Raw genomic sequence first — 23658 nt, 5'->3', positions numbered from 1 at the left:
CTGTTGCGTGAATTTTGGGACACCCTTTATGAATGTGGTTGACTACTTGTTGCAGCCTTAATAATGTGTTATTAATTCACCATAGACCACAGCATCCTTATCTCTCGTTTGGATCACTGTGTATTAAAGTAGTAAAAGTACTGCTCTGGAGGGGATTAGGTCTTATTTGTCAGAGGGAAGTTCTTCTGTAGGCCTTGGTGTTATTATTTTTTCCCTAGCACCTCTTTCGTGTGGGATCCCCCAGGGTTCCATTCCCGGGTAAGTTTTAATTTCACTGTATATGATCCCCATAGGATCCATCTTAAGGAAATATGGTATTTCCTTTCACTGCTATGTACTCCTTTTAATATCCTATGTATGTGTTTTATCTGTGATCTATCTGTGGTCTTGTGTTTTGCTTTTACTATGTTTTGTTGGACAGCACTTTGGTCAACACTTGTTTTTAAATGTGTTTATAAATAACTTTGATGTTGACTTAATGAATCCCTGATTAAACTCCTGTGTTTCCTGAAATGCGTGGGATTAATTTGAGCAGTAGTTATTAATGATTTAAAGCTCCTCCTACTGAGGAAGTGCTGAGTGTGTGGCATCTCCCATCCTGTACAGACAGACTGCACTGTGCTTTATGGAGAATTCTGAGGCACATTTTCAGTTCTGAAACAAACTGGTGACTAACTGCAGCTGGAAAGACATCTGTTTAACCTCAAACTCATCTGAACTCAGAGTGGGTTATTTCCACAGAACTGAAAGTTATAGAGTGAGAGTTCTGAGTGAAGGAACCACACCTGAAGAAAATGGCTTCCAAACCTTTCTCAGAGGATGATCTCTCATGTCCTGTGTGCTGTGATATCTTCAAGGATCCTGTTGTTCTGCGCTGTAGTCACAGTGTGTGTAAAGTCTGTCTGCAGAGGTTCTGGGAAACCAAATAATCCAGAGAGTGTCCAGTTTGTAGAAGAAGATCTTCACTGAGTGATCCTCCTCTAAACCTGTGTGAGAGTTATTTACAGGAGAGAAGTCAGAGAGCTGCAGCAGGGTCTGAAACACTCTGCAGTCTGCACAGTGAGAAACTCAAACTCTTCTGTCTGGATGATCAGCAGCCAGTGTGTTTGGTGTGTCAGACTTCCAGAAAACACACCAACCACAAGCTCTGCCCCATGGATGAAGCTGTTACAGACTGCAAGGTAAACACACTGTGTAAATGAATGGATTTGAACATGAAAAGTCCAGTTATTGTTCATAAGAGTGTGTTATTAAAAAACACATGAGAGGGAGTGCTATAATGTGAGATATTGAAACTGGTGCACTGTGGTCATAGCCCTGAGGTGAATATCAGTCACCAGAGCCAATGTCTCATGTTACAGCACAAACCCCTAGTGTTTTACTGTGATTATTCCACACTTCTGAGGACAGATTATTACTACTTTCTGTTTTCTACAAAGAGGTGGTGCTGGTGGTGGTGGGGGGGGGGGTCTGATTGCCCTTTTCCACCAACCTGTAACTCACTGGGTTCAAGTTCACACTCCTCATTTTAAGAGGTTCTGAGCATCACAATCAAAATGCACAGGTTTCAGAACCAGAATCATCTGTTCCCACCTGGTACCAAAGAATAGTAGCTACTTGAGCACAAACCATGACAACATCCATCAACGTGTGGAGATCAAGAAAGAGCACAGAGGAGAGTGAGTGTGTAGCTGTGCTGGGCGGTATACTGGTTCACACTGAAAACCGTTTTTATTTTTGTTATGACATGAATGTTTCATATAGAGGCCATACCCCTTTAAAAAGCCTAACCATGTCCAGAACACAGCGCGGTGGTAAAATGTTTCACAGGGGACGTTTTTCATTGCTGCACCACTAAACACCTATGGAACAGAGTGCTAGTTTTAGTGCAGTTGTTGATCGCGGTGAATGTTTATTTTGTACAATGTACAATTCTCATGACGGTGGAGTAGGGTGCTCTTAACCACTCTACTGCAGAAATTCCTCTCACAATCAATGAGGTTAACACGTCATGAACAGGGGAAAACACGTCAAATACCGTGACACCAATATAATATTGAATCATACTGTGATATAGAGTTTTGATCATACGCCCAGCGCTAGTGTGCAGGGAACCTTTCGGATTTAGAAACGAGAAAATCACATAGAAATAAAAACAAGGAGTGGCTTTTTTACGTTTCCCCACTGCTCTCTTCCAAAAGCTGAGCAGGAACTCTTTTACTTTGCAGAATGTTGATTAAAAACTATTGTATTTTACTTCATCTTTAACCTAACAGTAAACAGTGAGAACAGAACTGTGGTGTAATCGCAGCAGGATCATGCTGTAACATAAGATACTGGCGCCGGTGACTGATCTTCAACACTCTGCCTGTGCCCTTGTGTCTACCACTCCCTCTTGTGTTTTATTGCTCACTTCTCTTTATTACTACACCATGAAGTTCATGAGTCCACCTGAAGATCTATTTCTGTGAGAGAGCTGTTATTACAGTGAAGTAGATATAACACAGTGGGGTACATTGTGCTGTTCAGATTATATTCAGATTATTTCCATTTGAAATATGAGCCCAAAGCCTGAGGAGTTTAAACAGGAAGAGAGTAAGGGCACATTCTCCTTCACATGCTGTAACCAACAAATACATCTTAGGAATGTTGTGCTTTAGCGGTTCTACCACTCCAGTTCTGCAGAGACTATGAAGATGGAGTCAGGAGTTTTCTTTACAGTGACTTTCAGTAAATTTACAGCTACTAATATCACACCCTTTTCTGTGGATGATGGCCCTTGTTCTTAAAAGTGACCAGTGACTGAACACTGAACACTTTTAGAATCAGTGTAAATCAGTGTGGTCAGATATGAGCTCTTATTTACGCAGTTCTGATCAATAAGGGCTGATCACTCTGATCAATGAGATTTCATCACGGAATGTCTGTTTAAATCATCTGGAGATAAAATAACACACAGTGAACATTGTCTCACAGCGACTGATTCCTGTTGATGGAGAAATATTAACACAGTCTTTATCCAGTGTGTGTTGATGTTTTTCAGGAGGAAGTCTGCTCTGAAGCCCCTGCAGGAGAAACTGGATCTGTTTAAAGAGTGTAAACTGAACTGGGATCAGACTGCAGAACATATAAAGGTGAGAATCAAACACTACAGAGATTACGATGGTCAACATCATCACATCATCAATCCTCTCTCACTCCATCTCCTCCCTGACTCCAGACTCAGGCTCGGCTCACAGAGAGACAGATTAAGGAGGAGTTTGAGGAGCTCCACCAGTTTCTCCGAGATGAAGAGGCAGCCAGGATCGCTGCACTGAGGGAGGAAGAGGAGCAGAAGAGTCAAAGGATGAAGGAGAAGATCGAGAAGATCAGCAGAGAGATCTCGTCCCTTTCAGACACGGTCAGAGCCGTATGAGTGCTGAGGACGTCTCCTTCTTACAGGTGAGGACACTTTAGTCAGGGTCTGTCCACAGACGTTATTCTCTATTTCTTTCTGATTAAAATGACCACAGTGACCCACACTGGCCTCATTGTTTTACAGAAGTACAAGTCCACTCTGGAGAGGTGAGTGCTGTGTCTCCTGTCTCTCTCTTTTCTGTGGTTCTGAACTCAAAGCCACAGCAGCACTGACTCCTGAATGTTCTTCCAGAGCTCAGTGCACACTGCAGGATCCAGAGAGGCTTTCAGGAGCACAGCTCCATGTGAGCAACCACCTGAGCAACCTGAAGTTCACCGTCTGGGAGAAGATGCAGGAGATCATCAGCTTTAGTGAGTCTCACCGTGTGGGCGTGTGTGTGTGTTTGTGTGTGTGTTTAATTATATGTAAATAATGCGTGTGTGTTTAATTTCATGTAAATACTGTGTGTGTGTGTGTGTGTGTGTGTTTTACCTCCAGCTCCTGTGACTCTGGACCCCAACACTGCTCATCCTGTTCTTACTGTGTCTGATGATCTGACCAGTGTGAGACTCAGTGAGAGACAGCAGCTCCCTGATCTTCCAGAGAGATTTGATAAATATGGGTGTGTCCTGGGCTCTGAGGGGTTAAACTCAGGAACACACTGCTGGGAGGTTGACGTTGGAGACAATACACTCTGGGAGGTGGGAGTGATGACAGAGTCGGCTCAGAGGAAGGGAGAAATATTCTTCAGGAGTGGAGTGTGGTTTGTGGGGTGTTACAGTGGTAAATACTGGGCTCAGTCAACACCACAGACATTCACCACCCTCTCAGTGTCACAGAAGGTGCAGAGGGTCAGAATGAAGCTGGACTGGGACGGAGGAAAACTCTCATTCTCTGCTCCTCTCACTAACACATACTTACACACTTTCACACACACATTCACTGAGACACTTCTGCCGTTCTTTTGGGTTCACGGTGAAGAGTCTCCTCTGAAGGTGCTCCCAGTGCAGAGCTCTGTCAGACTGAATCAGTTCAGTTAGAGTCACTTCATTAAAGAAACACAGCAGCAGCTGAAATCAATGCTGTGACGAAGACTACGCCCCGAACTGTTACGCTGCGCTGTGTATGTGTGTGTTTTCTCTCTCTCTCACTATCTCTGTAAATGTATAGGTTCTGCAATCTGTTCCAGTCCATGTTTGTTCACCCGTCTAGAGTTCATTCCATGTTCCAGTTCGTGTGTTTGTTCATCGTCCAGAGTCCGGTCCACCATCCAGTCCACCATCCAGTCCGTGTTGTCTGTCACCATTTCCGTCTACGTCATCTCGGCGGGAGTCATAAATACGTGTCTGTGTACGATGTTAAAAAGCTTTGTTTTGTGCTGTGATTTGTATTGTGTATATTGAATTCTGTTTGCCTGGTTTTGACTTTGATCCATTCCTATTTCGACTACGAGTTTGTGTTTGCCCCTTTTTGAATACTGGTGCTAGGTTTATCTTTTGTAAATTATTGTAACACTGTGTCTATATCTCACCAGAGTAGGGTTGGCTGCCGTTTGTTTTGGGAGTGGGTTTTGTGTGTGTTTTTGTGTATAGACAGGGAGGAAGGTAAGGTGTTGTCTTTTGTTTCCTTCTGTTTACACTTAGGTAAGTTAGAGTTGTTTGTTTGAACACGTGCAGTTTCTGTCTGAGCTTCTCAGTTACTTTGTTAAATAAAGAGAAATAATTCTGTGGAGTGTGTGATCAGTGAGTGTGGATTTCTTTTTACTCCATCCTTGGAGTTTCACTTGAAGTCGACACACCAGAGACGACCTTGAGTCCTGCATTTTGTGGGTAAAAGCACACCTCGTCTTCTCAGCTTTATAACTCAGGAATGTCTGAACACATCGGTGTAATCCACACATCGTTAGAAACGGCAGATTCTACAGTTTCTAAAAACAGCACTGTCATCACCTCTGGGAGTAATCCAGTGTGAAACACACCTACAAATACCCTCTCCCTCTCCTGCAGAACTCCTTTTTATTCTCAAACACATCAATGGAGTTTATTCTCAGTCACAGGCCGCTCACACACTCTGTGTCTATGAAGACACGCTGTTGGAGCACGTGGAGAACCCTGGCATTTTCCTGTTGAAATAACCCTGGACCATGGAAAGGATTTCACAAACCCTCTCAGGGAGAAATAGACACAGGGCCCTGCTGCTGACATCCTTCACAATAAAGTGAGGACTGTGTAGAAGATGTTTAATGGGTAGGAACTACTGACCTGGGAACAGCTTAATAAAGCTACTGGGGGTCATTTTCTGAATTTCTGTCTGAACTTACACAGCCACATTTGAATGATTATTACTTTCTAACTGCTCTGAATCAATGAAGAAAGGTGGTGTTTTTTCTAAAAGAACCCTTTAAAGTAGAAAAATATGTGGATTTTGATCATAACAATGTTTCCATAAGCTTCCAATTTACTCCTGAACGCCAAAGACATTTAAAGGTAATTTTCTACACTTCATGTGACAGTAGAGACATCGTCTGGATCCAGTTTGTGGCTCAGATGTGGATTTCTAAATGTAAACCTTCACCAGAAAAGGCTTTGAGTTTTCCAGCTTTATTTATTTGATATTTATTCAGGTTTAAATATAGGATCACAGTGGGGTCTCAATATGTTCTTTTGGGTATTTCCCAGCGTTTTTGGGTTAAATAAACACTATGTTTTATGAATTACTACAAATACACATTGAATGGATTATGTTTGGGACGTGACGAGGCGTATTGGGTGATATTAGGTTCTGAAAAGCAATAATGGACTCACTAGGTGTGTAACTATTTGTCCTTTTTGTAAAATTGTGGAAATAAATCCCCAAAGCGTTAAAAATGGTGTCAAACAGTGCTCCATTACTTTGAATAAGGCGCTAAATTAAAGCTTACTGATAACTATTGTGAATTATATTTGACAGGAAGATTGTAGACAGACAATAAGGGCTTGTTAATTTCAGGAGAATCTCAGGAATTCAGTGATGCCTGGTTTATACAACCTCTATAACCACAGACATGTTTTAGTTCAAGTGAAAAATATTTATTTCAATTTAGAAATCAACGGTTATATTTCATCCAGTGAATAGAAATCTGAACACTTGACTGTTTAACCCTTCACCAATTCATAATCCTGAGACCTGGCCTTTCATTTACTGCATCATTTATTCTTCATATTATTTCTACAAATGAAAAATGTTCATATTCTTTCATCTTTCTTTCTTTTATTATTGAGCACATTGTGTTTTTGAGACAGATTCCTCATTAGTGTTAATTACACCACTCCAGTGGAGAGAGGACAGTCCCAGCTTTCATATGGTACCTTCATCTTGTGTTAAATCTTATACAATATGAAAGTTATGAAGTGGTGAATGTGTAAATTACAGTCTGAAACCGTCAGTGGTTTACTGGAGTGTAACAAGTCATTCCCACAGTAAACTGTGACTCAAGTTTCAGTTCACTACTGTTTTCATGTTTTTCTGGTTAAAAAAACGCCTGATTAAAAGCACGACTTACTCCTCGCTGTAAATAAGGGGCACAAACCAGTCCACAGTCTTCTGAATACATTCTGTGTATTAAACACATTATTTCAGTGCAAACAGCAGTTAAAAATAAGAACATACTGCTTTAAATTTTACTGAAGTGAAGTGAAGGACTTCTACATAAGGGCAGGAAAACAAAATGGAGTCAGGACCTGCTCGATTAGATGCTGACATTTTTAAGTGTTATTGCAGTGTTAATCTGCCCCCCTTCAATTTTGATCTGATTTCCAATATCTCACACATTTTTGAGCATGAACAGGTCTCTGTTTTTTACCCAATAAGGACACATGTGGCTTCAGGAGAATCCCACAAACCTCAAATTTATTAATTATCAGAAAAGTATTGGGATTTTGAGGAGTTGGTGTGTTCTCCCCGTGTCTGCGTGGGTTTCCTCCAGGTGCTCCCACAGTCCAAAAACACACGTTGGTAGGTGTATTGGTGACTCAAAAGTGTCTGTGAGTGTGTGAGTGAATGTGTGTGTCTGTGTTGCCCTGTGAAGGACTGGTGCCCCCTCCACGGTGTATATAATTATAGAGATTGATATATGTGTTGAGAGAGAGGAAATGTCCTAGGTTTTCAGGAGAGGTGTCTAGTAATTCTCTTGCTGTTGAAGATTGGATAGAAGAGGTGTGCAGGTTTTTGGTATTACGTCCTGGTTCTCGCTGTGAATATGCCTTGACTCTATTTGACCTATTAGATGGTGAAGCTCGTACATAGGTTAAATTCCATCCTATAGGTGAAAGGAATGATCCAGAGAAATTTTTTTGCATTCTTACCAGCGTTTATGGTTGTGCTCAGTCTTGTATTAGTTTACAGAATCAGTTCTTTCAGCAGCGACAGCGTGAAGTGGAGTTTCTAAGAGCTTATTCTCATTCTCTGCTGTCTTTAATTGAAGTAGTTAAGTGTCGAGATCCTTCTTGTTTTTCTAGCCCAGACATCCTGTTATGTGATCAGTTTATTGAACACGTTAGGGATGTTTTCTTGAGGAGGGAGCTATGATGTCAAGTTCGATCCGACCCTAATCTCTCTTATTTTGCAATCCATAGTGAAGTAATCCGCTGGGTAGAGGAGGGTGAGTCCTCTAGCATTCGAACCGGGGCTCATTATTGTTGTACTTATACAGCTGCAGTAGAATGTGGGGTGGATGCGAATGTTGTCACGGCCCAATGCACTGATGAGCTGGCTGACTTAAAAGAGGGACTTCAAAAGCAACAAATGCAGTTAGATGCTATCATGAAGTGTTTAGAGATAACTCCTGGCACCCAGTCTAGGGGTGGGTCATTTACTCGTGGTTCCAGGGGTAGGTTTCAAGCAGAGGGCAGAGTGATCTGTTTGTGATGTAATCTACCAAGGCATATTTCTCACTTTTGTAGAATGCCTTTAGAGGGGGGGGGCTGATGTTGGAGAGGCTTCAAGCCATGCTGATACGCAGCAAGAAAACTAATACACCCTGACACACTAGCCCAAGTGTCAGGAGGGTGTTCGAACTCACCTAATGTTACACAGTTGATTGGAAAGTGCCCCACAGTAGAGATTATTGTTGGGGGTGTGACAATAACCTGCTTGTTGGACATTGGTTCCATGGTGAGTACTGTAACTGAAGAATTTTTTGAAGAACATTTATCCCAGCGATTTCAATCATCTTTACAGTCCTGTTCATGGCTTCAGTCAAAGGCTGCAAATGGCTTAGAGATATATTATGTGGGATATGTGGAAGTTGATGTTCATCGTCTGGGCAAAGTTCTACTGAAAATGGGTATTTTAGTTACCAAGAATGTTCTGGAAGCCCACCAAAATCTTTCCTAAAGGGCAATTCCAGGTCTGGTTGGCATGAACATTATTGGGCAATGCTATAAGGAATTGTTTTTATAACATGGACAGTCTCTCTTTAAGGTTCCTGATTTCCAGCAGGCAGCAGGCTTTTGTTGAATGTCAAAATTTAAAGCGTATTGAGCAAGATGGTAGGGTTTGTTTGGTCCAGGTCCAACAGGGTCCTGTGGTTCGGGTGCTGACAGGTGCCATGACGCTTATTTCGGCCTCATACCATGATGGCTTTGGTTTTGTGTTCTCAGCTGGATTGCTGGAGCCCGTGTCTTTTGCAGATGGCCAGTTGTCATGTGGACTTGTTATCCCTTCTGCATTTGTGTCAGTGGAAAAGGGGTTTTACAGGTGCCAGTTGATCAAGATCAGTGGCTTCAGCCCAAGACAGTACTGGGGGAACTGCATAATGTTCAACCTTTGTCTACACTGGGGTAATCCAAGTCCAGAGGGATGACCTGTGTCATGTAGCTACTGTCCAGTCTATCCAAGCAGAATATGATTCTGGTATTGACTTCTCTCAACTTGCCTGGCCATCCTTATCTGCTTAAGTATTGTTGAGAAAGTATCAGAATGTTTTTACTGAATATGAGAGAGATCTGGGTTGCACTACATTAGTCCAGCGTACAATCCCCTTACTGGATTCAGTTCCACTGAGGTAGAGATATCAGCACCTACCTCCTTTACAATATGACTTGGTGAAAGCTCACATTCAGGAGCTTGTAGAACACCAAGTGGTGCATCCTAGTTCTAGCCCTTATGCTTCTCCAATAGTAGTGGAGAAAAAGAAAAAGGATGGGTCAATTCGCCTGTGTTTTGACTACCGCCAGCTCAATGCTAAGACTCGCAAAGTTGCCTTTGTCCAGAATAGAAGTCTTTAGATGCTTCGAGTGGGGCTAAGTGGTTCAGCACTTTAGACTTGTCGAGTGGATATAATCAGGTCCCTGTAGTAGGAGGATAGGGAAAAGACTGCTTTTTGTACACTTTTTGGATTGTTTGAGTTTAATTGGATGCCATTCGGTCTATGTAATGCACCTAGTACTTTCCAATGCCTGATAGAGTGACTATTTGGAGACCAGGGCTTTCACACGCTCTTGTTGTATTTAGATGATATTGTCATTTTTTCACAAGATTTCCGACAACATCTTCAGCGACTAGATATGGTGCTGGCCCGTCTTCAACAACAGAATTTGAAGCTCAACTAGGGTTAGTTATTTGGGACATGTGATATCTGCGTCAGGAGTAGACACAGACCCAAAGGAAATTTGAGTGGTTGCTTATTGGAAACGTCCCATATCTGTTAAATAATTGAGATTCTTTTTATGGTTTGCCTTCTACTATAGGCGTTTTGTGGAGGGCTTTGCCAAGTTGGCTGCATCCCTTCATAGACTGGTTGGAGCTCTTCAGGGTGCCAAGAGACAGCCCAAGCCAAGGTTGCTTGGCACAATAACTTCACACTGGGATGAGACATGTGAGGTAAGCTTTCAGACCCTAAAAGATCATCTGGTGAGTGCACCTGTATTAGGATATGCTGATTTTACAAGCCCTTTTGTGGTGGAGACTGATGCTAGCCATGCAGGGTTGGGAGCAGTACTGTCCCAAGACCAGGGGGGCAGCGACGTCCTATTGCATTTGCCAGTTGAGGATTGCATCCTAGTGAACGAAATATGTCGAATTATAGTGTGATGAAGCTTGAACTGTTAGCCCTTAAATGGGCTGTGACAGAGAAGTTCAAGGAGTATTGGTTAGATGCTAAGTTTACTGTGTACACTGACAATAATGCCTTAAGCTATCTGCAATCCGTGAAGTTAGGGGCGGTGGAACAGTGTTGGGCATCTCAGTTGTCGCTGTTTAATTATGTGATCAAGTATCGGCCTGGTACCACTAATGGTAATGCTGACGCCCTTTCTCGGTTGCCTACTATTGATGATCAGCCTTCAGTAGGTGTAGAGGAGATTTCGGTTACCTCTGACGTTTCTTTGGCTGTAAATAGGACAATGTTAGGGCCCCAGGTGGCCTTATCCTCAGCAGTGGATGCTATCCCATCACGTAGCCTGGCAGACTTGCAGGTCTTGCAAACTGCTGACCCTACTGTGGCAGCGTTTGTGGGTTATTGGAGAAGAGGGCAGGTACCTATGGCAATAGAGTTGAAGGGTGAGAAAAAAGGGGTTAGGGAACTGGTTAGGCAGTGGCCAAGAATTGTGGAAAAGGAGGGAGTTTTCTACAGAATTCAGCTGATATTACCTAAGGCTTTGTGGACCGAAGTGTTGATGGCTCTTCATGACCATCATGGCCACCAGTGGATGGAGCGCACTACAGATCTTATGAGACAATGGTGTTACTGGCCAAAGATGTGGCGAGACATAAAAAAAATGGTGTACAGAGCGTGCACAGTGTACAGTCGCCAAAACGACACAAAGAACGGACCTTCATGGGTAATTTGTTAGCCACTAGACCACTGGAAATTCTTGCCATAGATTTCACAGTTTTAGAGAAGGCAAGTAATGGACAGAAAAATGTGTTAGTTCTCACTGATGTGTTCTTGAAATTTACCCAGGCCTACGCAGTGCCCAACCAGAAAGCAGGTACTGTGGCACAAGTCCTTAAAGAGAAATGTTTTTTTTGTGTATGGCGTACCAAAAAGAATTCATTCTGATCAGGGGTGTAACTTTGAGAGGGAACTTTTGAAATGTCTTTGCCAAATTTATGGTATTGAGAAGAGCCAGACTACATCTTATCATCCTGAAGGCAATGGACAGTGTGAGCTTTTTAACCGAACATTGCATGATCTACTTCACACATTGCCACCTGAAAAGAAATGCAAATGGCCTCCGTTTTTACCTTATCTTTTGTTTGCTTATAACACTACATCAGTCCACGCAATACTCCCCTTTTAAGCTGTTGTTTAGACAAAAACCTCAGTTACCAATTGATCGTTTGTTGGGAAGCATGGTGAAGGATGGGGAAGAGAATCTAGACCCTTCCAAATGGGTGGGTCAACATTGGAAACATCTGTCTGAAGTTTATGCTACTACAAGGGAGCATTTAGAGTCAGCGGTGGCCTACCTTAAGTAAGAGTATAATACGGTACCACCGATACTCCCTACAGGTACTTTGGTTCGCTGCAGAAATCACTTTCCAGGTAGATCTAAGATTCAGGATGTGTGGAGTTCAACTACCTTTGAAGTTTTGGAATGCTTGGACACAGTGGGAACATTGTATAAGACCAGACAAGTAGGAGGAGAAGGGTGCTGTAAAACTATTCATAGGTCAGAGATGAAGCCAGTCTCAGATAGAGAAGGAGGTCAGATACCTGTGACTACATCACCTCAGGAGAGGGTCCATGAAGAGCTTGAGGAGGAGAATGGTCCTGTTGGAGTACTGGTTTGTGTGAAATCTAGGGCTGGCATGGGTCCAAGTACAGCCGGTGTTGAGACTCCTCTGGGTCAGAGTTTGGGTCAGGTCTTAAATGATCAGGAGTCTACAGACAGTACATTGAAATGCTCCTATTCCTTTTCGACCTTGGCAATAGCCATTAGGTTATTGGATTTATTTTCACCGGGATGGTGAACCTTGAAAGAGGGTGTGAATGTGGTATGGCTAAATGCATGATAGTGCTGTATAGAAAGGATAACATGGACTCTTGCAGCTTTAAAAACCAGTAGACACACTTAAAGGGACACACCCACTGTAGACAGTTTGCTCGTGTTTTGGTTGTGGACAGTGTATTGAGTTGGACTGCCCTCTTGTGGTCAAAGCTGGAACAGCATGCTAATTTTAGCACCAATATTTCCTCTCGTTTCTTGAGTCCCTGAGGAGTTACTGAAAATAAATATCTGCCTTCATCTTCTGGTCACAACTGGTATTACACGCTAAGGTTTAACCTCAGGCTCACCTCAATGTAGGAACACAAACTTCACGAAGGAAAAATAAAAAATAAAAGCTTTCGATGGTCAGAATAAAAAATAAATAAATAAATAAATAAATAAATAAATAAACACAAATAAATAAATAAATAAACAAACACAAATAAATAAATAATATGGATCTTAGTCTCTGGAACATACTTTAAACTTGTTTTTCATCAAATAAACAACTGTGTGTAGGGGATTATTTTAAAACATAAAGGAGGTAAACACCTGTTTTTAAAAAACATCAGTCCGTACCAGGCCTTAGTTGTCTTTCCTGGTGAATACTTTAGTTCCTCACTCAGTCTCAGCACATTTTCTGTTATGAGTCTTACTCGCTGCCCGCTGCTGATTCCTTGGGGCTGTTCACATATAAACGACAAACACAAGCTGGAACACATTTGAGTGTTTATTTCAAGTCTGAATATTTCCATGGCACCAGTTTTACAAGGGACTATCAGAGAAACAATACCGAAGACCGTTTCCTACAGTACAAAGATGGTTCTGGAATGCTGGGGACTCGACGGGAGCCGTGTTTGGCACGTTAACGCATATATATTCGTAGATCTATTTATATATTCAGGAACTAAACAGCGACCTCCTGTGTCGAGTCTAAAAGGGTGCAGGTCACAGGGGTCACGCAGACGCAGGTGCGCATACCCAGTCGGGGAGCATCAGAGGACAGTAGGAGAGAGACGAGTGTGGTGTGGTAACTGAAGGGTGTTACGGTGATGTTGTACTCCTCAGTCTAGCAGCTCCGCTGGGACTCGACCGCTGTTCATCTGCAAACTGAGAGTCTGTGTGAACAGAGCCGGGGTCAGGGCTTAGCTCCGGTTCTTTATAGTGTGAGGAACACTTGCTCTCAGCTGTAACTCTGAAAGAGCTCTGATTCCAGCGAGAGAGAGGCGTACACAGCCAGGGACCAGGTGTACTGCAGGGTTCAGTCACAGGACCCTCCTCAGAGCCGTACTCCAGGGTTCTTTATGAAAGGAATAGTTCTACAGAGAACGATGAGAACTTAAAAAGCTCTTTGCATCGTGAAGGGGTTCTTCAGATTGATGGAGATGGTTCTATACAGCGCCTTTTAGAAAAGGGTTCTATACGGCACCAAAACATACAAAAGAAGAACCATTTTTGGTGCCGTATAGAACCCTTCTCTAAAGGTGCTGTATAGAACCATCTCCATCAGTCTGAAGAACCCCTTCACGATGCAAAGAACCATTTAATCATGAGTAACATGTTCCTCAAGTGTCCATGGTTCTATAGAGAACCCTTTTCTTTATTAAAAAACCCTTGTAGAACCATTATTTTAGTAAAATGTTTCCTGATGAGAAAATGTAACGACCCATCAGCCACTTCCTTTCCATACACACAACGATCAGGAATAACATTAAAGTTATTTGTGTAGGCCCTTGTGTAGGTCCTTGGACGAGTGGATCAGACACAGCAGTGCTGCTGGAGTTTTTAAACCCTGTGTCCACCCTCTGTCCACTCTGTGAGACACTCCTCCCTCATTGGTCCCTCGTAGATGTAAAGTGAGAGACAGTAGCTCATCTGTGAAGGGTTTTTTTAAACTCAGGAAAGTAACTAAACAGTGCACTCCTCCTCTCCTCGCTGCCTTTACGTTCCTCTCTAATGTCACCCAGTATTTTTATCTGTTAGTGAACCCCTCACTCTCCCAGTTCCTCTGCTGGAGCAGCTCTGACCGAGTTTACAGTGAGCGCAGAAGATAGTGCCCCCACCTGACCCCTCCAAAAAGAAATCAGGAGGTGTGGCCCTCGCTACGCAGCACCTCAGACACCGTCAGCCCCCGGGGCCTCCCTCCGTCCGGTGAGTTCTGGGCTGAGCTGGTTATTGCTTGTTGGTTTGCGCTGCCGGTGGAATCGGGGGCATGCAGGACGGGCCACCCACGCTACATAAACGCTGTTAGAAAAAAGAAAGACTGACCGCAGACTCATCAACTGACGTGGGATCCAGGCCTTCGGCGGAGAAGCGGAAAACGCAGACGTAGCGTCCCCCTCTCGTCTTGCAGACAAAAGTAGGAAAGACTCGGGCCGTATTCTTCCGTTACGAGGCTCAGTTGAAATCGCATGCATGAGAACGTCTTTAGGTTAGAGACATGCATTACGTTAGTGACGCTCGCCTTCGTGACCTCGCCCACCCTCCACTGTCCCGGACCGAGGCTAGGGTTAAGGATGTGTGCTACAGTTCTCCTGCTGTAGGAACAGTTTCTGACGTGTGGAGGACACGAGCTCCCATCTGACAACAGCCTGTGGATACAAGAGGAACCTGAGGCAAACGGTCCTTCAGCAGATGAGACAAGAACACACAGGGGCAGGTAGGAGCTAGTCCTTGTTCCTCAGTGAGCTTTAGTGATGGTCACTGCTGTTCTGCTTTGTGGGTTTACTGCTCTGTGATTGGACACACCACTGAGGTCCTAGACTGAGAGACGCTGGACGTATTAAAAAGTCCCACAGACTCTGCCAGTCATATTGCAGTTAAACTGTCACTCAGAACTTACACCGGCCAATCAGAAGTCTCAGGTGCCTGTCTCTCATTTGTGCATCAGCCAGTGGTTTTAGGGAAAGTGTAAAAGTCACCTAAAATATCACTGGAGTTTTATATCAGTTCAAGTTTTTATTAAAACTATTTTTTACCAGAAATATTCTGACGACGGTCACAAGGAGCTGCAGTGTCCCCCGGGGATCGTTATGGGATTCAGTTATTGTGTGTTTGTGTGAGTTGTGTGGCGGTTGCTGTGGGCAGATCTCTGTCGGTCGTGTCACATATCACACCCAGTATTGCTTAAACACTTGTTCATGTTCACTGCGCCCTTGTTAGTGCGTTATAAATGATTTACATAAAAAACTTAAAGAAGAGAACTGTAGACACATCGCGAACCCCAGTCTGATAACAGACGTTAGTGATCAGACACAAGCACATTTATTTAAACACTACACCCCTCAGGCCTGCGAGGGGCACTCAACTACACCTCTGTACGAGTGCGAGGGTTAAAGCCAAACACGGACATATCCATCACCATCTTTGACATGATTTCCACAGTAAAGCGCCCAGGACAACACCCCACCTTCCTTTGAACAAAAATAAGACTTCAGAAAACACTCCAGCAGCTTCACCTCACCTCCCTCAGACACATCTCTTCTGTTATTAACGTCTGTGAATTTAGGGTTAAAGCCTCGTTGGGAGGTGCTCCTCACTATGTACACAGCTGTTAGCTGATGTTTATAGCCCTTTTCCACCAAGAAATCAACTCAGTTCAGGACTTTTAGGACCTAGGTGCTCTCCAGAAAACAAGAGAGAGTCATGGTTTATCCACTGTTTACAGCACAGTCAGATCACAGTGAGATATGATACACATGTGGAAATGATGCAGAGCTCCGAGTCGTCTGCTGAGATCCAGAACAGAGAGAGAACAGTGGAGAACAGGGAGAACAGAGAGAGAACAGAGGACAACAGAGAGAGAACAGTGGAGAACAGAGAGAACAGAGAGAGGACAGTGGAGAACAAGGAGAACAGTGAGAGAACAGAGGACAACAGAGAGAGAACAGAGGACAACAGAGAGAGAACAGTGGAGAACAAGGAGAACAGTGAGAGAACAGAGGACAACAGAGAGAGAACAGAGGACAACAGAGAGAGAACAGTGGAGAACAAGGAGAACAGTGAGAGAACAGAGGACAACAGAGAGAGAACAATGGAGAACAGAGAGAGAACAGAGAGAGAGCAGAGAGAACTCAAAGAGAACAGTGGAGAAGAGAGAGAGCAGAGAGAACTGAGAGAACAGGAAAAGAACAGAAAGAATTAAGAGAACAGAGAGAACTGAGAGAACACAGAGAACAGGGAAAACAGTGGAGAGAACTGTGGAGAACAAAGAGAACAGAGAGAGAACAGTGGAGAACTAAGAGAACAGAGAGAGAACAGTGGAAAACTAAGAGAACAGAGAGAGAACAGTGGAGAACGGAGAGAGAACTGGGACAACATGGAGAACTGAAAGAGAACACTGGAGAACTGCAAGTGATCAGGGAGAGAACAGAAAGAACTAAAAGAACAGAGAGAGAGAAGTGAGAGAACACAGAGATCAGGGAAAACAGTGGAGAGAAATAGAAGTGAGTCACACCGGACACAGCCCCAGAAACATACACAGAGCATTTTACTGTTTTTATTTCCTTGTGATTTTATTTTCAAATCAGAAATCGGGTCACATGTCATTTTCTATTTCCATTTCCCCACTTCAGAAGCAAAAGCTCTGTGTGGTTCTCTGGTCTTTACCCAGAACAACATCGAGGAAGATATAACACTCTGTAAACGACCCGTTCAGCTCCACTGCACCATAACAATTTATTTGAGGCTCTGAGCTCTTTCTGGAGCTTCTTTATCTCGACACGGTTCCTGCTGAAGAACCCACTGTTCTTTGGTTCCAGCTGGGAACAAACTGATGTGGTTTGGGAACCAATTTACATTGATGGAAACGAGCTGGTTTTAAATAAGCTTTTAGAACGGGAACAGAACAGGTTCCATTTTGGTGGAAAGGGGCTATAAATGTTCTCCTCCAAGTTAAACTCTTCACTTGGGATGTTCTGGCAGATGTCTGAAAAGAAGCAGTGGCTGGGGTCACATCTTGGAGGAGCCCAAGAAAATGGGTGGAGTTGAGTGGAGCAATGAAACCTGGGAAGGTGGAGATCAGAGGGAAAAGAAACTGTAATTTAAATCCGAGTGTGTGCTAAAGACGCGTCAGAAACGAGAGGCAAAGCTGCTGGAGTCTTCATTTAACTATTTGCATTTCTCTAATATTTAATATTTTCTCTCTCACATTTGCTCTCTCTCTCTCTCTCTCTCTCTCAGACACACACACACACACACGTTTCTACACAGGTTTGAAGGGAGCAGACGTAGGCAAACAGCCATGTTTTTTCCACCCAGTCCCAACAGCTGTGTGTTTGATCTTCACTGTTGACACATATTTACAGCACGATAAAGACTGAGCTCGCAGATTCAAGTACACATTGCCCGTGACACTAGCGTAAACGGCACACAGTCTTTGGTCTAGACTGTGCAGCGTGGATGACGTGGTGAGCAAACAGCCCCCCTCCATCCTCCTCCGTTTTCCCAGCATGCAATTGGCACCTGCTGGAGGAGGAGGAGGAGGCCGGCTGTGGGCTGCGAGCGAAAGTGGGTGGAAATGGACAGTGGGTCTGGAGTTAAAGCCTTCTACCGTGTCTACCCCCGCCGTCACACCTCGGACTCTACGCCTCACCCGAAAACACAGAGCTAAAAAAGGTATCATTTAATCTTCCATAACAAAATAACATTTCAGTTCTGTTAAAATATTCATGGAAAACTGTCAGTAGAATATTAGGAAACTAACTACTATTTTGTACAAAAAAAGTACAGCATCTTTATTGTAACTCTAAGGAAACAGCATGACATCCACAACGGAGAAATGACACAGCGGGGCTGATGTGGAACTCAAAACCGACTCGTCGTCCTCTGTAAAGTTCCTCCTCTCCGTGACCAACTCAGGACGAGAAAAGCAAAGGAAGACGAAGAAAGAAAGGAAAGGAAAAAGGTCAAACCCCTCGTCGCAGTGGAACTCTAAAGTATTGCACATCTAGCTACGACTGGACCTATGGGAGCTAGGTGTCTTCAGGAGGTCAGAAGCACGGACACTTTCTCTAACGGAGACTGACACTATGGGCTCACGCCACTGGACACACTCTGACTGCTTTGTTTCATTAAATCTTTAAAAAAACTTTACTGTTTAACCTTAAAAATGTGTTTCTACTTCACAGCTCACGCGTTATTCATGACTCTAACATCTCTCTAAAACCCCCTTCTCAAAGCAACACACACCTCTTCACATCCTCCGCCCCCTGCCCCCCGCTGACCCCTCCATCCATGTCCACGCCGACGTCAGAGTGTGAGAAATGACCCACGACTGCACTGAAGGATGGAGCTGATGAAGTGTGGGTTAAAGCATGGAAAGCATCGGACGTCCTCCGTTTTTAACACATACTGAACCTCTCTTTTATTCCCCTTCCTTCTCCCTGTCCCCGCTCCTGTCTGAGTCTTTAATCTTATTCTTTAAACACAGAATAAATAAATAGAAAAGGCAACTTTCTTTCTCTGCGCTAAAAGGTTCCCACTCCGTCAAAAGAACAGCGGCGTCTTCTTTAATTTCTTGGAGTCGACTTTGTCTCGTTCATTAGTTTTTTGTTGTTGTTGTTGTTCATATTTTTTTTTTTTCTTTTTAAAAAATAAAACACCTGAAGTGAGCTGAAATTCCAGAAAAAAATATGAAAAACATAGTCTTTTTGAACAAATAAAATAAATAAAATAAAAGGACAAAGGAAAAAAAAAATGAAGAAATGTCCCAACGTAAAAAAGAAGGAGAGAAAAGGAGGGGAGGGTGAAAAGAGGAGGAGGAGGAGGAGGAGGAGGAAGATGGAGTTCCTGGGGCGGTCAGCAGGAGAATGGTGAGAGAAGCCGGGTGTAGGTGGTGGTTGAGGTCTCTCTCTCTCTGTCTCTCTCTCTCTCTCTTTCTCTCTCTCCCCCTCTCCCTCTCTCTCGGTGGTCTCTCGGGGTCTTCTCCACTCTCTCCACGGCGGCGGCCTTTTGTTTTTTCCTACGAGAGTCGCACCCCCAGCGTTCACTTGTTAACGAGCAGCCCGCCCACCCAGCGGAGCTTGCAGGCGAACCACCGTCTGAGGGGACAAAAGTATTCGTAATGGAACTGCTCGAACTCGGGGGTCTGGCGGATATCGCGTAAAAAGGCTACGTCAAGGTCAGACTCGGTGAGGACGATGAGGAGGAGGAGCAAAACAAACAGGAGCCCGATGGTGACCAGGAGCAGACGCAGGACACTTAAGACAAACTTATTCACCTGTTCTGCTTCGCTAAGGGCGGCTGGCTGAAGCAGGCTGACTGCTCTGTCCGCCCCCGGCTCCCCGGGCTCCGCCCCCGCCGGCGTCCCCGCCTCCGACTCCTTCTCCTCCTCGATGCTGCAGGGGGCGCCGTTGATGTGGCGCGAGGCGGCCAGCTCCAGGCTGTGCTCGGACACCGGAGTGGGCAGCACGCTGTCCAAGGGGCTGTAGGTCTCGTCCGCGATGACCGCAGAGCCGTCGCTGGACTCCGCTCCCGCAGCCTGACTGCGAGACCGCGGGATGAAGGCCTCGCCGTGGGATACAGAGCGCACCGGCGTGGAGTGGGCACTGTCCCGCAGAGACTCCAGACCTGCAAACAACAAACACAAGGTCATTCTCATCTGTACTGTGATCCAGAGAGAGAGAGAGAGAGAGAAAGAGAAAGAGAGAGAGAAAAAGAGAGAGAGAGAGAGAGAGAAAGAGAGAGAGAGAGAGAGAAAAAAGAGAGAGAGTTCTCTGGGAGGGGAGCACAAGGTGGCGCTAAAGAAACTGCTTTTGGCGCTACTGAGCTACTGTACTACTCAGGAACCTACAGAAACTACTGCAGTGCTAACACTGCCCCCCTGTGGAGACTTCTAAGCCTGCTAAACATGAGAGAATGAGTTACTATTTGTAAGTGTGTTAGGTTTTTAAAATATTAAGTGTACAATAAGCTTTAAAGTGTTTTTGTGTCATTATGTGGCAACACTTGCATATTAAAAAAAACAATTCTCATTTTATTTAAAAAAAATCCTAAAAACACAGTGTTACTGCGCTCCGTTCCCGACTCTAACACTGACTCTGCAGCTTTTTCCTGATGGAGCTCAGAACCAATGCAGTGCTCAGTAAACTCTTTACTTTTCACACAGCTTCGTTCTGAGCTCCATCAGGAAAAAGCTGCAGAAGACTGTGATGGGTTTGTTCTGCTCTTGGGGACAATACTGTGTCCTAAAGTCCGTGTGAGTGTGGGTTTAGACCAGTTACAGATGGAGGCAGTGTCAGAGTCGGGAACGGGGCGCAGTGACACTGTGTCTTTAGGTTTTTTTCTGTTGAATAAAATGAGAAAGTGATTTTAATACGACACACAGTCACTGTACAATGATCAAAGGAGTGGAGAGTGTGTGAATTGTGAATTTTAATTACAGTGTGTGTCAGGATTGATCTGTAGTGCTTTTGTGTTATTGTGGTTCTCTGTATTTCCCTTGTGTTTCTCTTAGCCACGCCCCTCACCTGTGAACTGATTCTAATTGGGTGATACTTGTGATGTAAGTCTTTATAAAGGCGGTCCTGTGTCTCTTATGTTGCTGTTGACTGTAGTCATTGTTTCTGTGCATGGTTCTAGCGCCCGTTTTCTTACTGTTTGTTCTGTCAGTGGTTGTCTTTATTAAACTCTTTGTGTCACCACCTCAGCACTTGGTTCCGCCTTCGTGTTTTACTGTTCCCCAGCGTGACCGTATGTTATAATTACACACAGTGGACCAGCGGTGACCTCTACTCCCACCTCACACTAAACAAGGTCAGCTGCAGGAACAGAGCAGCACACAGTGGTGATGATAGGAACCAGACGAAAAGCTCAGAGCCTGAAAGCTGCCTCCAGGAGAGGGACAACACTACGACAGGAACAGGGTAATCACAGTGTAACCTGCTTATGATAAACTCTGAGCTGAGGCATGGAGCAGCAGCAAAGACTCAGTCCACAGGGTAAAACATACCCACTGATCTAATATTAAACATGATATAAAGCTCTGTGGTCACTGTGGATAGTAAGTAAAACAGCTGGAGATGTTGTGACCCTGGGTTCTATGTGTAGAAATTAAAAGATGGACAAAGGAATGTTGTAACACACTATTTCATTTCTGTCTATGGTCTTTCTCTTGTTCTGTCACGATGAACTCTCACCAGCAGGGTGCAGTGGTGATTAAAGGAAAGATGACCACACGACCAGAATGAGAGGCCCATAGTGATGTGCTTACAGTCCCCTGTCCAACACTGTTCTCTGGAGTGATAGAGACCCTCTGGTGTGTGGAACTGTGTTCTCTGGAGTGATGGGGTTCCTCTGGTGTGTGGAACAGTGGAACTGTGTTCTCTGGAGTGATGGGGTTCCTCTGGTGTGTGGAACTGTGGAACTGTGTTCTCTGGAGTGATGGAGTTCCTCTGGTGTGTGGAACTGTGGAACTGTGTTGTCTGGAGTGATGGAGTTCCTCTGGTGTGTGGAACAGTGGAACTGTGTTGTCTGGAGTGATGGGGTTCCTCTGGTGTGTGGAACAGTGGAACTGTGTTCTCTGGAGTGATGGAGTTCCTCTGGTGTGTGGAACAGTGGAACTGTGTTCTCTGGAGTGATGGGGTTCCTCTGGTGTGTGGAACAGTGGAACGGTGTTTTCTGGAGTGATGGAGATCCTCTGGTGTGTGAAACAGTGGAACTGTGTTGTCTGGAGTGATGGAGTTCCTCTGGTGTGTGGAACAGTGGAACTGTGTTCTCTGGAGTGATGGAGATCCTCTGGTGTGTGGAACAGTGGAACTGTGTTTTCTGGAGTGATGGGGTTCCTCTGGTGTGTGGAACAGTGGAACTGTGTTCTCTGGAGTGATGGAGATCCTCTGGTGTGTGGAACAGTGGAACTGTGTTTTCTGGAGTGATGGGGTTCCTCTGGTGTGTGGAACAGTGGAACTGTGTTCTCTAGAGTGATGGAGTTCCTCTAGTGAGTGGAACAGTGGAACTGTGTTCTCTGGAGTGATGGAGTTCCTCTAGTGTGTGGAACAGTGGAACTGTGTTCTCTGGAGTGATGGTGTTCCTCTGGTGTGTGGAACAGTGGAACTTTGTTCTCTGGAGTGATGGAGTTCCTCTAGTGTGTGGAACAGTGGAACTGTGTTCTCTGGAGTGATGGTGTTCCTCTGGTGTGTGGAAGAGTGGAACTGTGTTCTCTGGAGTGATGGAGTTCCTCTGGTGTGTGGAACAGTGGAACTGTGTTCTCTGGAGTGATGGAGTTCCTCTGGTGTGTGGAACAGTGGAACTGTGTTCTCTGGAGTGATGGTGTTCCTCTGGTGTGTGGAACAGTGGGACTTTGTTCTCTGGAGTGATGGAGTTCCTCTAGTGTGTGGAACAGTGGAACTGTGTTCTCTGGACTGATGGAGTTCCTCTGGTGTGTGGAACAGTGGGACTTTGTTCTCTAGAGTGATGGAGTTCCTCTAGTGTGTGGAACAGTGGAACTGTGTTCTCTGGAGTGATGGAGTTCCTCTAGTGTGTGGAACAGTGGAACTGTGTTCTCTGGAGTGATGGGGTTCCTCTGGTGTGTGGAACAGTGGAACTGTGTTCTCTGGAGTGATGGGGTTCCTCTGGTGTGTGGAACAGTGGAACTCTGGGGTGAGTTGGAGTGGTAAGTTTGATTCAAAACGAATCCCCAACACCAGCCAATGCCTTTCACTGATGATGATAAGGCTGAACTCCATCAGATCCTCACAGCTATGTTTCATCAGCTGGTCTAAAGCCACCTACAAGAACAATTTGCGCTGGCTCCCTACTCACTTCTCCCTACATTACTCACTAGTGGGGACACTAGTTTTAATGGGGATTTTTACCACATAATGCAGTGCATTATGGGTACCTGCTTTCTGCTAGTGTACATGTGTTACACACTACTTTTTACAGTGCATTGTGGGATTGTTTGAGTGCCCTGCATTGTCCACTACTGTTTCAAACACTACAAAATGGCGGAGCCCCAGTAAAGTGCACTACATAGTGAATGTGGCACAGCTTTAGACGCAGGGCTACACTGGGGCCAATGGGGGGCAATCTGAGGCTATTAATGACCTTCTCCTCAGAAGAAGGGGTAGGGTTTTGGTCAGCATTGTGTTTGAGGTCCTTTTAAACAAAATATAGTCATTGAAATATGTTGTTGTTCATCTGTGTGGAGTTGTTTAGTGTTGTTTGTTGTTGTTTGTGTCATAATCAGAGCCGTTTGTGGAGATGTGTGTGATATAAGCAGCTGCTTAGGGTCCGTCAGACACCAGGGGGCCCCCTAAGATCAGGCAGAGCCCATGTAATTTGTTCAGGTTT

At 44.5% G+C, this 23658-nt stretch overlaps 1 protein-coding gene and 1 pseudogene across 5 annotated transcripts in view; one reads left to right on the top strand and one right to left on the bottom strand.

Annotated features, from left to right (window-relative positions):
- The first annotated feature begins 794 nt into the window (after window positions 1-794).
- Window positions 795-4437, top strand: LOC136709388 (E3 ubiquitin-protein ligase TRIM39-like; annotated as a pseudogene).
- Window positions 4438-16732: 12295 nt separating this feature from the next.
- Window positions 16733-23658, bottom strand: part of LOC136710026 (FERM domain-containing protein 5) — a 107997-nt gene continuing 101071 nt past the window's right edge. For 3 of the 5 annotated variants that reach the window (XM_066685637.1, XM_066685638.1, XM_066685642.1), the window contains exon 14: window positions 16733-19938. In XM_066685637.1, the coding sequence (XP_066541734.1) occupies window positions 19355-19938 (584 nt within the window). In that variant the 3' untranslated portion in view covers window positions 16733-19354. The remainder of the gene's footprint in view (window positions 19939-23658) is intronic. The other 2 variants (XM_066685640.1, XM_066685639.1) reach the window with 2 other exon arrangements.

Source organism: Hoplias malabaricus, chromosome 11 (genome assembly GCF_029633855.1).
Source record: "Hoplias malabaricus isolate fHopMal1 chromosome 11, fHopMal1.hap1, whole genome shotgun sequence".
NCBI lineage: Eukaryota > Metazoa > Chordata > Actinopteri > Characiformes > Erythrinidae > Hoplias > Hoplias malabaricus.
The sequence above is the reverse complement of the archived record's forward strand: the minus strand, read 5'-3'. Positions and strand labels throughout refer to the sequence as shown.